Source organism: Brugia malayi (assembly GCF_000002995.4).
Source record: "Brugia malayi strain FR3 genome assembly, contig: Bm_v4_Chr1_scaffold_001, whole genome shotgun sequence".
Lineage (NCBI taxonomy): Eukaryota > Metazoa > Nematoda > Chromadorea > Rhabditida > Onchocercidae > Brugia > Brugia malayi.
The window spans coordinates 7,848,057-7,861,474 of record NW_025062475.1 but is presented as its reverse complement, the minus strand read 5'-3'; the positions used below and the strand labels follow the sequence as shown (position 1 = coordinate 7,861,474).

Here is a 13,418-nt window from a genome sequence, read left to right as displayed (position 1 = left end):
CTTCTTGGAAGAACAGTTAAAAGAAATAAAAAGATCCGTTACGTACATTCTGATATGTGAAGCACCGAAATGTTCCTTACAATTATCAAATGTTTTGGAAAAAACAACCGTACCTGTAAAAGAACTTAGCAGATATGGTCTCTTCTGCCATAAATCTTCTAAAGAATTTCCACTTAAAACTATATTCTAAAGTTCTTTGTAAAATATCCTACATACAAAAAGGATAAGTTAGATATCAAGATATGACGACTGGAGTGTGGTATTCCTTGATTAACAACTTCTCAGCCGAAAAACTTTTCCGATGTGTGATTCTTAAATCAGGTTGCAGTTTGTCCTCGTAGATTCGACTGAGTGCCTATAAAATCGGTAAACAATAGTCCATAATTGAGAAACAATTTGAATACATTTTCTAAAATGTTTCTGGCTCAATTGGCTCATTCAATTAAAAGCCATTATTCATCACGATGTCCGATCCGCTAGCACAGCGTGTTTTCCGATATAATTCAATAGAATTGCTATTATTTAATATGTACCAAAATACTGTTCCTAAAGACTGATAAAAGCACGTTGCGGATAGTGAAGCAAATTTAAACCTCTAACTTCCTCGCCCGTTCTTTATATAATGGTTGCAGTGGTAATTGCAGATCGTTAGCCATGGCCAGTGTCCTTAATTCGTAATAATACTTTGCATAAACAGAACTTGGGACATTAATATTGAACTCTAAGCATTCCAAAAACTGCCTCTCCAGTTCGTTCCTGCAAGAATATCTCAGTTCTAGGTATATATATATAATTGTTCTAAAGATTACTTATAGTAAGAAAACTTACATATCATCAACATTAGTGTCTTTCAAAATCTGACAATAATCAACATTCCAAACAGCCTGATCATCCCACACTTTTGATGCAAGCATAATAGCTCCTAATACTACTCGTCGCCAATTTGATGGGCATAAATCCATTTCAGCGTAATTCAGCAATCGTTCCACATATACCTGGAAATAAATTAGATGAAACAAATTCAGTTCAATAACTGTTTATGCTTAAACAAAGGAAGTGGAATTACGAACAAAGCACATACCAAAGTGATTATTGCGCATTCTGCCGTTAACTGGGCAGCATGGAAAAGAGTCCTGATAAAACGATATATCTGCCGATGATCTGGATCTCTCGACATCATTTCGATTGGAATCGGATCTCTCTAAAATTACTTTGCCTTAAGAAGACCCAAAGCAGAGGGTACTGACCACTTGAGAAAATGTGTCCCTGCGTACTTTAGTTTTTTTCATGCTTGTAATAGGGACATCAGAGTGTACTGTTAGTTTGGATGAAGTCCTTCAGCTGAAACATAGCGAAGCTTTTTTTTTTTTTTTTTTTTTTTCACAGCAAAAGCAAAAAGATACCTAAGACGATTTGATGAGATTAAAATAATCTCTCAACCTACTGAGATATGAAGCAACGCCAAACCAAACTTTTACATCATATTTTCAACTAGTTCACATATTTTTAGAATTGAGGACAAGCTTATGTAATCTCACAGAAAATAAGAACGAATGCTTAACTGTGATTGGATGAAGCCGCTCTTCAAAAATTTCCATTAGCCTCTCATGAGCACGATTTTTTCGATTTACAATATGATAATAAATAGCCAACGAAATGCATTTGATCGTATTTTTCAAATTTGGCTGTGAAATGGTAGAATCGTCAAGAAATATCGTCGAACAACTATTCGACTTTTGTAACGGTGACATAATAGTAGTCAAGCTCTGTGTATCCAGAACATAGAACGAACGACGGTTATCCTTCACTAAATTCTTCAGATTACAATGAAACATAATTTCAGAACCGAAAGACTTCCACTCACCAGCAAATTCCAGCCAGTTTTTGAAATGTTCATTATAATGCTCCAGCTGCCAAATGATAATTATTTAAATTTCTAAATCATACTAGTATGTTTCATATGAAACAGATTATATGAAGTTTTATTTTTGTATTCGATGAATAGGAAAACCAGCTAAGAAAACAACTATGAATAGAAAGTAGAATCAGATAAGTCATTCAACGGTAATTAATGCCAGTTACATAAAATATATTGGCATTAAAACCAACTCAATAAAAACGAAAAAACACTCAAAGCTCCAAGAATTAAAACTACTTGAAGAAATTGGCACAGAACTTAATAAGTAACAAATATAACAATATTATGAACTAACACTTCATTTCACTTCTGCTTCGTTCCATAAATATTGGTTTAACCATCGGTTGCGTTGACGGGTCCTCACCAATCTCTTAAAATGCGCTTTATTACTACAGTACTTTTTTCATAAAAAAACTGAGAGTGCGACTTGTTCAGAAGTTAATTTTAAAGAGAATTTCACTTACCATCAGGCAGCTCCCTTTCACTAATATGAGGAAGAAAATTAGTTGAAGTGTCCTCGATCGGAAATGTTTGATTCACATACTAAATGACTATTTTTATTACCCACATTCATAAGCAAATTTGACGACTGTCGTTATAAGATTCTCAATTTCAAACACAAAATCTGAATCACAACATCATCGAGAGATTTGATACAGAAAATACAGAACATAGTTTTGGGACTTGAACATAACTTGTGTTAAGAGAATTCTTACAGAAATAAGCGATCGAAGTACGTAACATTTACATTTAGTCACATCGCAAATACATTACGATATTTTTGACAAATTGAAGAAATTAACCTCGTGATTAGCCTGATGCCTTACATCGTACATCACCTCTTTGCTTCTTGCAGCAGACGAAGAGTCTTGCAAGCAGCATAACGCGTTCCCCATCAGACTCGCGATTTACTGGAATTGAACGGGCCGATTCATTTTTCCCGTCATATCTCTCTTACCACTTTTAAGAAATGTTAGCTATATTCTTCTCTACAAATGATATTCACGTAAAAGTATGAAATGGGAGATTCCTTCTCCCAAACTACGAACACGCTAAAGATTTCTTGTGTCCGTCAATTAAATAGTTAACGATGTTACGTAAATTTTATCTGAAAGGTATAATTTAGTGGCAAAATACGATGATGCAATCTTTTACATGAAAACAGCAGTATCGCTACTCAAACCCAAATATTAGCAGCTCAAACTACAAACTTATTGCTATTATATGATACGATACTGAACAAAACGAAAGCAAGTTTTCATTGTTACCCCCTGTTTCAATAAATTACGGTGACGCAATTTAGAATGAGATTAAAAAGCAGCATGTGAAAATAAGTTTGTATGTGGCACGATGACGTCGTCTGCTGGACGTTAATTCTACATGGGTTATAAGGCAGAGATGCTTGTTAATGAATGGTAACTTTGGGAATATACCGTGTCAAACCAATGCTCGATCATAATCGCGGAATTTAAGATTGCTGAGCATTGATTGGTTGGCTTATTATTAAGTGAAATAGTAATAACGCTCCACTCTCGTGAAATGACTGCTTGTCAATAAGAGGTTCAAGTTATTCCACCTATAAAAATCGAACTGCTAGTGGGTGGGTCGTTTTACCATCGTCACATGCTCCTTAACAGGATGTCTTCTTTGCTTTTTTCCTTATTGACAGATCGTTCGTTGTTCTAGTATCCCTGTTCTCTTCCTTTTTCACATTGATTGGAGAACACTATTAATGCACTGTAATATGGTTTGAGAAAAAGTAGATTTATCAAATGCATCTTTATAATATGCAATGTATTGCAAATATATCGTTATATACGACGTGATTTTAATAATTTTTATTTGTGGTGAAGTTTTTGAGGTTTACTACTCGTTAATTTTCTTAGACCCAAAATGATGAGTGATGGGAAGGACGTACCTAAAGATGGCCGAAACCATCGCACAGTTGAAGAGGGTATGATGGTTGTAGAAGCAGAAGGCGAGATGCATGATGACCACTGGGTATTAGATGATCGCATGAAGAGAATGATTATGGACTTACAAAGACACTGGTTGACAGATTATCAGCAATCCAGAGAGAAATTATTGGTTGAAATGACTGAACGGGTCTGTTTTAACTTCATTTCTTGTAATAGAGTGTGTTCTGCTGTAGACTATAGACTATAAGAGGATGCTACTTCGAAGAGGAAGAATTCAATTCTTTTCATTTGTTATCTCACTAAGGGTGTTTAGAAGTGGTTGCGTTTGCAATACGATAAGGGATTATTCTGCCAGGTAACTTGTAAGCAAAATGTTATGTTTGCTAGAACTTAATGTGCATCTGATGGGACTTGTCATTTACTTTATACTAATTGAGCATTTTTTTTTTGCTTGGAAACTTAACAGATTATTTTATCTTCATATAAAAGATTGACAAATGACAGACTAGGAACAAACAGTTGGTGAAGAATACCTGTTAAATGTGCGTTTTTCAGCTTCATCAGGAATTTCTTTCTGATCAACAAAAGATTAGGACTGAACTCCTTACGCAATTCAAGGATGAGCTAGATACTACGAGGTTAATGATTATCTGAACTTGAATCTTTCGTTATTCTCACTAAATTTGTTCGGCATTTTCTGTGGTAACTAATTTTTCGCTGCAGAGCTGAATTAGAGGAGAAGTATCGCGAATCTTTGAAAGTTGAATTGGGGAAAATGGCTGAAAAACATAGGAAAGAAATATCAAGTGTCAAGAAAAAACAGTGGTAACTTTTTTCTGGCCGTATTTTATTGATAAGTCGGACTGTCAAAATGATTTACTAATATTCTTTTCACTCACAGATTGAATGATAGAAATAGAAATTCAGACATGTCGTGCTACGATATATTCAGCTATAATAAAACTTCGTCAAACCAGGAGAAACTGAAACCTTTATACTATTTAGTTTTTTGGATAGGATTACTTGATAGAATATCATTGTTGAAATTGAAGGTGTTGGCAGTGCGAAGCTGAAGCAATTTATCATTGCTGTTGGAACACAGCTTATTGCAGTGTGGAATGTCAGCAGAGCCACTGGGCGACTCATCGGAAGTTTTGTCGACGTAAGAAGCAGAATGCCAATACTCACCAGCAGCAGCAACAGCAGCAGCAGAAGAGTAGCAACTAATTAGTCTGAAGTAGCATTTTGAAGACAGGATTCTATTTCTTTGTTTATGCCTAAGTGGTTTGAGGATCTCAAGGAAATGCTTGACTTGTAGATGTTGTTTTTTCTTGTCAACATTTAGTGTTTAAACTCTGCTCTGTTTTTTTTTTTTTTTTTTTCTATTAAATGTCTCGGAAATAGGAATGAGATTTTGCTACTTGCTTGATTTATTTGGGTGCTAATTCAAGGTTTAATTTTCGCTGCATTATGACTTGTCTCTTAAGAGTCAGTCTAAAGGATAGAGGTTAATAAGAAGAACGATCCGGTATTTTTTTACAATTCGTAGTTAGTTTCCTGTGGGCCAATTATAAGCGTTATGCATTGTACAGGTTACTAATTATCTGTTGTACAGTAAGCTTTATGTTGTATTTTGAGTAACTCTTATTAGGCTTCTCTAATTATTAAAACTTATGTGAGAATCACTATGAAAACTTTCATTTTAGTTATATTCTGCTTATTAATTGCAGTACTGAGAACAAAGTTATTCGTTAATGTATTTCTGTGGTTATCTATCTAAGTCTTGATAACCTACCCTTATATTCATAATAAAGTTGAAGATCATTATTGTGGTCTCGCTACCACTCGGTATTATTCAAGTGGTACTACCACTACCATCAAATTCACTAATGGGTTTGTGACTATGTATAAATTTGTAAGCGTGTATGAGAAATAGGGAAAAAGTTTGTTTTTGTGAAGCTTCTCCATTCTACTGGAGAGACTTGTGGATACTACTTTTTTCTTGCTGTTAATACTTAAACTCTCCTCCGTTTTGTAAAAAACTATCAACCTTATTGACGATTAAATTTTTAATGAACCTGACCTAATGGACTTTTGGGTTGCATTCGTGATGTGGAAAGAAGTTGTCGGTGTTATTTTCTGTTTGTAGTATTTTCAGGAAATATTGCATGAGACAAATTGCTCACGGAGACAAGACTACAGTTAATGATCCTAGGTGTATTGGTACTTCGAATCCAAAAAATGAAGCACTAAAGCCATGGAAAGTGACTGTGCCACTGCGACCACTTAATCAAGGTGTGGTGGATTTGGATTTAACCAAACTCTTTGGGTTAATATGTTTCGGCTGCATGTTTATTGGGTCATAAATGATAATATCTTACAATAAAGATATCTTACAAATTAGAATGTGCTTAGTAGAGTACCAATTTCGTGGAAAACTGTTACAGTCCTATCACATTGTCCCATATATCTGATGATATGTGCTTGTTAAGTCTTTGTTTTTTACTGGTTTATGCATTTTCGATATTACAGAAATATGTTGGGATTCAATTCATGCAAAGTTTTTGAAAAGTTCTGGTCAGCATTCGACTGTATCTGAAAAAGAGAACAGCATAGATACACAGGTATTTTCTACTGATACAGAGTTGTGTGCAACTGTGAAATTTGGGGTTCACTAGAAACCTCTGATGCTTCGTTTCCTCGCTGACGCTATTGTAGATATAAATGGACGCAAGAGAAAGTTCATTTCGTTGCATCCTAGCTGTAATTAGAAGATTATTTTTTCGTGATTTGTTTTTTTGTTTACAACTTACTTTTATTTAAGAATGTAACGCGAACATTACATAAGAAAATGAAGCATAGTACAACTGTTAGCAATGATTTGTCATGTTATGGATTTACGCGTGATAATGACTTGAAAAAAACTTTGTCTTATATGGAGGAGAAATTTACCAGTACGTCCGAAGAACTTCAAGCAGCAGAAGAAGAGTTAGCAGAGCTAAGAGTTGCTTTGAGCAATGCTAATCGAACGATCAAGATTTTACGTATGAAAAATGCGGTATTTTTAGTTGTTTGCTAATACCAAGGAATGATTTTTTTTTATTTTTTTATTTTTTTTTTTATAGAATTTATAGAATTCTATTTTTATAGAATCTAAGATTTTCTATCCTAGGACAGACATTTTTTATATCATTGTTTTTGTTCAAAGATTAACTTTGATTCAATCATTGTAGGAACAGGCGGATAAAATCAAATTTTTGACTGCGGAGAAGCAAAAAAATAACTCATCACTGAAAAAGCATAATGTAAGTCCGATTTCTTGAATTTTTATCTGCCCATAATCTGATCAAGATTTATTAAATAACTTCATTATTGAAATTCTTGAAGAAAAGAGGTTTTAAAAAAAATAAATAAATGAAGATGCAGTTATGAATCACCCTTATTCCTTATTCTTCTTGCTAGATTAATTGTCAATTCAAATTTGAAAAGCATCTCATCACCGTTTGTGAAACATAGAGTGATATGTTTGACAAGAAAAATGGTCGATATTACTATTGCATTTAGATTTATGAGGTCATCTAGAGCTGCTTTGCGCTCTCTATTACTCGATACAAACCTTTGACTCGGAAGAGTAGAATCACTGAAAAATTACAAGCATTTAGAGGATATGAAAAATATTTATGAAGTGATTTATGATAGCAGAAGATAACATGCATTTTAGAACGAAGTATTCTTTGTGAAACATGGTCCAAACAGAGATCTTCAAAAACTGGTTAATGAACTTAAGGAGGAGAAAATGGCATTGAATTTGGCTTTAGAAAATAGTAAAGCAGAAGGATCAAAATTTGTACTGGAAAATAATCGCTTAAAAATTATTATTGAGGTAAATTATTACTGTTGTAATTGTAATTTTATGCACCGTATCTATTGGGTATTTCTTGTAGATCGATTATAGGAAGAACGTAAAGAATGGGACCAAATGCAGAAGGATCTGCTGGTTGCCGTAAAAGTAGCAAATGATTTTAAAATGGATGCACAGAAGGAGATGTTCAAGTTATCAGAAAAGATAACAGAACTACAAAGAAGACGACAAAGTGCAGCATTTACTGCTCAGCAAAGATCGTCAGCGGTCATATACGAAAAGAATTTTCAAAGCTGGGAAGATAAAGCTTGGCAGAGATTGATGCTTGGTTGTGAGCGTGGTTTGTGTTTCTCTTCATTCATTGCGTTTCTTTTTATTGTTACTTTCTAGAAAATTGTTTCCACATGTTTTCAGGGTCACGACGTAATACTCTTCTTCGGTGGTGTCAAGAAGCAGTTGCTAAATTTCCACATGTTGAGATCACCAACTTTAGCAGCAGTTGGGCGGATGGCAGAGCTCTGTGTTGCTTGTTGGCTTCTTTTTATCCTAACAAACTGAGCATCGATGTTAGTTTTCCTTTATGATTTCTTATAAATTAACTTATATATATATATATATATATATATATATATATATATATATATATATATATATATATAGACTTTTCAGTAGAAATTATGTAAAACGTCTTATATAATTAACCAAGATTAATTCAACTCATCAAGTACCTGATGTATAGGTGTGTTTTGTTTTAGGAAATTTTTACCCTGGGAGCGGAGGAATGCTTAACACTGGCTCTTAATGTTGGTGCTGGTATAGGTGTAGAAGTGAAGATAAAAGTGGCTGATTTTAGAAAAGAGGATCGTCCAGAGTGGTCTCTTATTATGAAGTATATTCTCAATTTATACTATGTTATTTCGGATGGATCTCATTGTTGAACTTTTTTTCTGTCATTTCTTTTCTTGTTTAGTAGTCACCCATAATTCCCATTACTATATTTTGCTCTGTCTTTTTCATACTGTGATTCTATTAAGTACTTCTGTATAAAGAGTACCAGAGATTACCTTAGTCATTCAGTACTAACTTTAAGCAAAATATATCGTATTCAGTGCTTCCAAATCGGGAAAATATTTGAATCGAAGCTTGAGAATGCTTGTTTTATTCTTTTATGAGACATATTGAACACATCATTTCGGCTTGCGCGGGTCGAAGTATGGAACATTTTTTTCTAACCTGCTCACAATTTACAATATGGACTTATGGTATTTTATACTTGTTTCCTGTTGTGAGCATGACAGGACATAATATAGTCAGAGTTTTTCGAAAAATATATGCTTTCTTTATGAAATAAAGATTTTCAACTAGGTCGGAATTATTTTTTTTTTTTATGATGCTCTTATGTCCGTTCTTTCACATAAGTATCTGTAATTATAATTCCGTTTACTTGATAAAAATTATTCACTCTTGTGACTCAAACAAATTTAGAACAAAATCGCAAAAAATTAGTGTATTGGCGGCAACTAAAATTCTGTCCAGTAAAAAGGTCAAGGAAAATATGAGCTTTGTTGAGGAAAAATTGCTTTCGTTGCGAAATTAATCACTTTGACTGTAAAAGTTCTTTGTTTCTACAACTAAAGGAAAACTAATCGGTTTCGATTTCTTTGACCGATGGATGGATTATTATTGACCCTGCCGATTCTTGATAAAATTGAAATTATTAGGTAGAGAGACAACTGCCCTCTTTTTACTACTATGTACTAGAAAAACTTAAGAGATATTTTACCGCGGTTAGTTTCTCCAGTGACATTGTATAGATTGCTGAGTGCTCATAACTCTGTCTTCTCCATATATGTCTTTAATCTATCTCGACTGAAGAATGCTTGGATTTGCCTTATTGCCCGGAGAAATAGTGCTTCGAGGACGGTCACTAATTTACACATATTTTTTGGAAATTTTTGATTGATCAAAATGTGGCAGTTGAGAGATATGTAATATACATATATGTATATATACGTGATGTGTTGAAAAATGGGTGACATTCCCGGTTTACTATTTATAATTTCAGACAGAATGGCGCTTCCTGGGTTGAGAAGCAATTTAGCTGTTTTACATGCTGCAACAAAGCACGATTTGAACAAAATCTTTAAAAAAACTTTCAAACTTGATTTCCCAGAGAACTCAAAAAGAAATCGCATGAAAGAAAAGAGCGAACAGAGAACTCACATTTATCTGATCACTTCTTTACTATGGCTCCCTATCACATTGCTGTTTGCACTGAATAATTCTGAATTGTATAGGAACGATCCATCAAACAACAATAGCTCTGCTGGTGGGATGATGACCCAAATCTGGATTCCGTCTTTTCTCTCTCCCTTTATTTCGATTTATATTTTCCCACAATTACTCCCTCCCCCTTCGCATGACCTATGTTGGTATATATTATATCTTGTCGTAAATAGTTATAAAGCGACAGGCGTTCTTAAGTATCTCCTAGTTTTTCAAAATAATATCCCACGAAGAATATTATTTCAAAAGTTTTTGAGTTCATTCCATATTTATGTAATTTAAACCTTACGATGAAATCCTATTATTCTTGATGGGGATGCTATTCCCTCAATACAGTAAGAGAAAACTCCCACTCTTCCTAACAATCATCTTCAATACGTATAGTTCTAATTAAGTATTAATTTGCGAACTGTAATCTTAAATGAGTGGATAATTACAATGAATAAATAATTCCTTATTTCCACTTCCCAAGTCACACTTTTCTCGGGTTAAATGATACCCTAATTGTTTTGCTTCAATCATGCAACAAAAAGAATAAAAACAAGAAGTTGAACAATAAATTAAAAGAAACTTCCCTCCAGATTTGTCTTTCCAATATTTTTCGGAGACTCGAACATGAACAAGTTACACGGACAGAAGACAAATCTCGTTAAATTATTCATTTCACCATTTTAACAACTTATGCTCATAGTTATATCATCATTGCAGAATGTTTGCATTGAATAATTTTGAACTGTACAGGGACAACTTATCTGGTCTTCACACCGACTACAAATACCGGTAATTCCTTTTACTACTTTGTATATCTAAAACTGCTGTCTAACCACTGTGCTTTTGCAAACGTTTGCAAAGTTTTCTCTAAACATTATTTTGTTACGTCACTTTCAAGTGTCCTGCCTGGTATGTCTCTAATTCTGCCCTTACTTTTCAGCTTTACCTAAAAGACAAAGCAGTAAGAGAAAACTTGTAAACAATCATAGAGGATGTAACTCTGCTCCTCTTTACTTACAGATATGCATTGCCATTCGAAAAGGTGCTTGATCCAGTTGAGAAAACGATATACTTCCAAAAAAATTGGAGTCAAACGATCACTGTTTCCATAGGTTATTTCTTCGTAGTCAAGCTGATCCAATATTTCATGAAATATCGGTCTGCCTTTAATCTACGCTGGCCTTTATTCACTTGGAATCTTTCACTGGCTCTCTTCAACATTCTCGGTTTCATTCGATTTGCTGAAGCAAGTTGTTATTTGTTTTCCACTCAACTATTTCTTCATCCTTTGTACCTTTGCACCTTTCCACACCTGATCATATTACCTACTGTCGTTGCCTGCTGGTGCTGGTCACAAATCGCTTATTCATCTGACAGTCTATACTATCACTTCTCTCATTCCACTTTCAGGATATGATCCACACACTACTATACCAGGGAATCTATCCATCCTTGTGCTATTCGGTAAATCCCACTGATGTCGCGGCTTACTGGTCTTATTTATTTTTCTTGTCAAAAATCGTGGAGCTCGGTGATACTCTATTTATTGTCCTCAGAAAGAAACGTCTCATTTTTTTGCACTATTACCATCATACTTCAGTACTTATTTATTCCGCCCATTCAGGTAGGTTATCATGCCACATTGTTATCCTCCTGCAAGTTTTTCATAATTTAAGGATTGATTTAATACCAGAATAAGTTACGAATATGGAAGAGAGCTTCCCTTACAGTTTTTGCATTGTAGGTGCCGAAAATACGGGCTCCGGAAAAGCATTTATAATGATGAATTTTCTGGCGCATTCCGCCATGTATACATACTTTGCAGTTGCATCGTATGGAATACGACTGCCCAAGTAAGAATTTACCAGATCTGAGCAGTGTTTCTGTTGGAGTGCTTGATAGGCCCTTTTTTTCATTGGATCCTCATTTTGCGTTATTTCTCTTATCAGTCTATATTCTAATAACTTGAACTTTATTTGCTATCTCCTAATAAGTTGAGCTTTATGATTTCACACACTTCATAACGATCATTTTAGAACAGTATCTATGATACTAACTACAATCCAGACAGTCCAGATGTTCGCAGGAATCAGCGTCCTGGCTTATGTTTATAAAATCAAAACTGGAACTAATTTGCCGTAAGTCCCCACCACGTATGTCTACACCACCTTGGATTGGAATTTCTCCTTCCCATAGTATTTCCCGCACCTCTTTCCTTGCATTTCAGCTTCGGTTGTATAAGTTGCTGCTCCGCGAATAATAATATTCATGGGATATATAACCAAAGCAAATATCCATTGACTAAGTTAACTGAAGGTACTGATCAATATTAACTCAAGAGGACGTTATTGAAAATGGAATTTGTTTCAGGTGCCAACAATCAATGCAAAATCTTCTTTTCGGTACTCTGCTTTATGTCACTTTTGCGGTACTTTTTATCCAGTATTTCATCTCCAGTTATTTCCGCAAATCGGATAAAAAGATGAAGTAATCTTCAGCTTCTTTTCAGACACTTTTTATATTACAAAATGAAACCACTACAAAACCACTGCACTCCAGAGAAATGTTTAAATAAAAATTGCTGTTTGGTTTAATAATTTTTACAGTTTTACAACATAAAACACCACGATGGTAATTTTCCTTATTTTGAACTTTTAAAAATCAAGCAGTAGAATAAAGAGATATGTATGAATTTCATTAGTAAATCAATGATAAGTAAGAGAAAGAATCCCACAGTACGAGCATTTTATGGAATTCATGATCAATGATTTCCTTTTTTCTCTTTAAAAAGCACTCCAGTTGCTAACGTGAACAACATGTGATATGGTAAAACAGTATAACAGTTCAACTGCAGTCTGTTCCGCAAATAAGAAAAGAAATCTAACAATATCCACATAATAACTTTTAAAAGCAGGATGGTGACGACACAAGTTAAAAAGCGCTAGCCAGTGGTACGATAACAATACAGCTTTCATTAACAGATAACTTAAGCACAATTAATTACAGTCTGAAGTGTATAAATGACAGCTGTAATAGCTGAAGAAGAACTGACACAAAAAGTGTATAAATGACAGCTGTAATAGCTGAAGAAGAACTTCTCAAAAAATCCAGTTTCAACAAGACAAAGAGGAATGTCGCATTTAAACTCCATAAGACATTGTTAATTGCATGCAATCCAAGAACTATGAATTCTGAGCTCAAACAACCAAAAACAATTGCTCCGCATCGATGACTTGCTTTATTCTATATAAATGCTCTCAGTTCATTGTAAAGAATTATGGAGAGAGAAAAAATCAAACATGAAAATGTAAGAATATAACATAAAGCCAATACGTTAGGTAAAGATTCCTCCTCTTAATAACATCGAGATTCAGAAGAAACCATATAAACTAAGAAAATAATTTATAATAAAGGTTTTATCGAAACATCCTGAAAGATTTAT

The 13,418-nt window shown here is 34.1% G+C and overlaps 4 protein-coding genes across 4 annotated transcripts; 3 read left to right on the top strand and 1 right to left on the bottom strand.

Moving 5' to 3' along the window:
- Nucleotides 1–235: 235 nt before the first annotated feature.
- Bma-cyy-1 (Uncharacterized protein) lies at nucleotides 236–2,814 on the bottom strand (the record flags this gene model as incomplete). Its single annotated transcript, XM_001900412.1, has 8 exons — nucleotides 236–355; nucleotides 594–756; nucleotides 829–995; nucleotides 1,082–1,201; nucleotides 1,563–1,807; nucleotides 2,214–2,288; nucleotides 2,383–2,461; nucleotides 2,722–2,814. 8 exons carry the CDS (start codon nucleotides 2,812–2,814, stop codon nucleotides 236–238), a joined length of 1,062 nt encoding a protein of 353 aa, XP_001900447.1.
- A 997-nt stretch (nucleotides 2,815–3,811) lies between these two features.
- Bm3546 (Uncharacterized protein) lies at nucleotides 3,812–5,064 on the top strand (the record flags this gene model as incomplete). The annotated part of the gene is made up of 4 exons (XM_001900411.1): nucleotides 3,812–4,024; nucleotides 4,393–4,475; nucleotides 4,561–4,662; nucleotides 4,890–5,064. 4 exons carry the CDS (start codon nucleotides 3,812–3,814, stop codon nucleotides 5,062–5,064), a joined length of 573 nt encoding a protein of 190 aa, XP_001900446.1.
- Nucleotides 5,065–6,005: 941 nt separating this feature from the next.
- Nucleotides 6,006–8,637, top strand: Bm3627 (Uncharacterized protein; the record flags this gene model as incomplete). Its single annotated transcript, XM_001900409.2, has 8 exons — nucleotides 6,006–6,132; nucleotides 6,370–6,461; nucleotides 6,662–6,895; nucleotides 7,071–7,142; nucleotides 7,559–7,720; nucleotides 7,793–8,039; nucleotides 8,114–8,265; nucleotides 8,455–8,637. The coding sequence occupies 8 exons, from the start codon at nucleotides 6,006–6,008 to the stop codon at nucleotides 8,635–8,637; spliced, it is 1,269 nt and encodes a 422-aa protein (XP_001900444.2).
- Nucleotides 8,638–10,694: 2,057 nt separating this feature from the next.
- Nucleotides 10,695–12,467, top strand: Bma-elo-4 (Uncharacterized protein; the record flags this gene model as incomplete). The annotated part of the gene is made up of 6 exons (XM_043077037.1): nucleotides 10,695–10,765; nucleotides 10,997–11,306; nucleotides 11,387–11,600; nucleotides 11,721–11,829; nucleotides 12,013–12,114; nucleotides 12,347–12,467. The coding sequence occupies 6 exons, from the start codon at nucleotides 10,695–10,697 to the stop codon at nucleotides 12,465–12,467; spliced, it is 927 nt and encodes a 308-aa protein (XP_042932971.1).
- Between the last annotated feature and the right edge of the window lie 951 nt (nucleotides 12,468–13,418).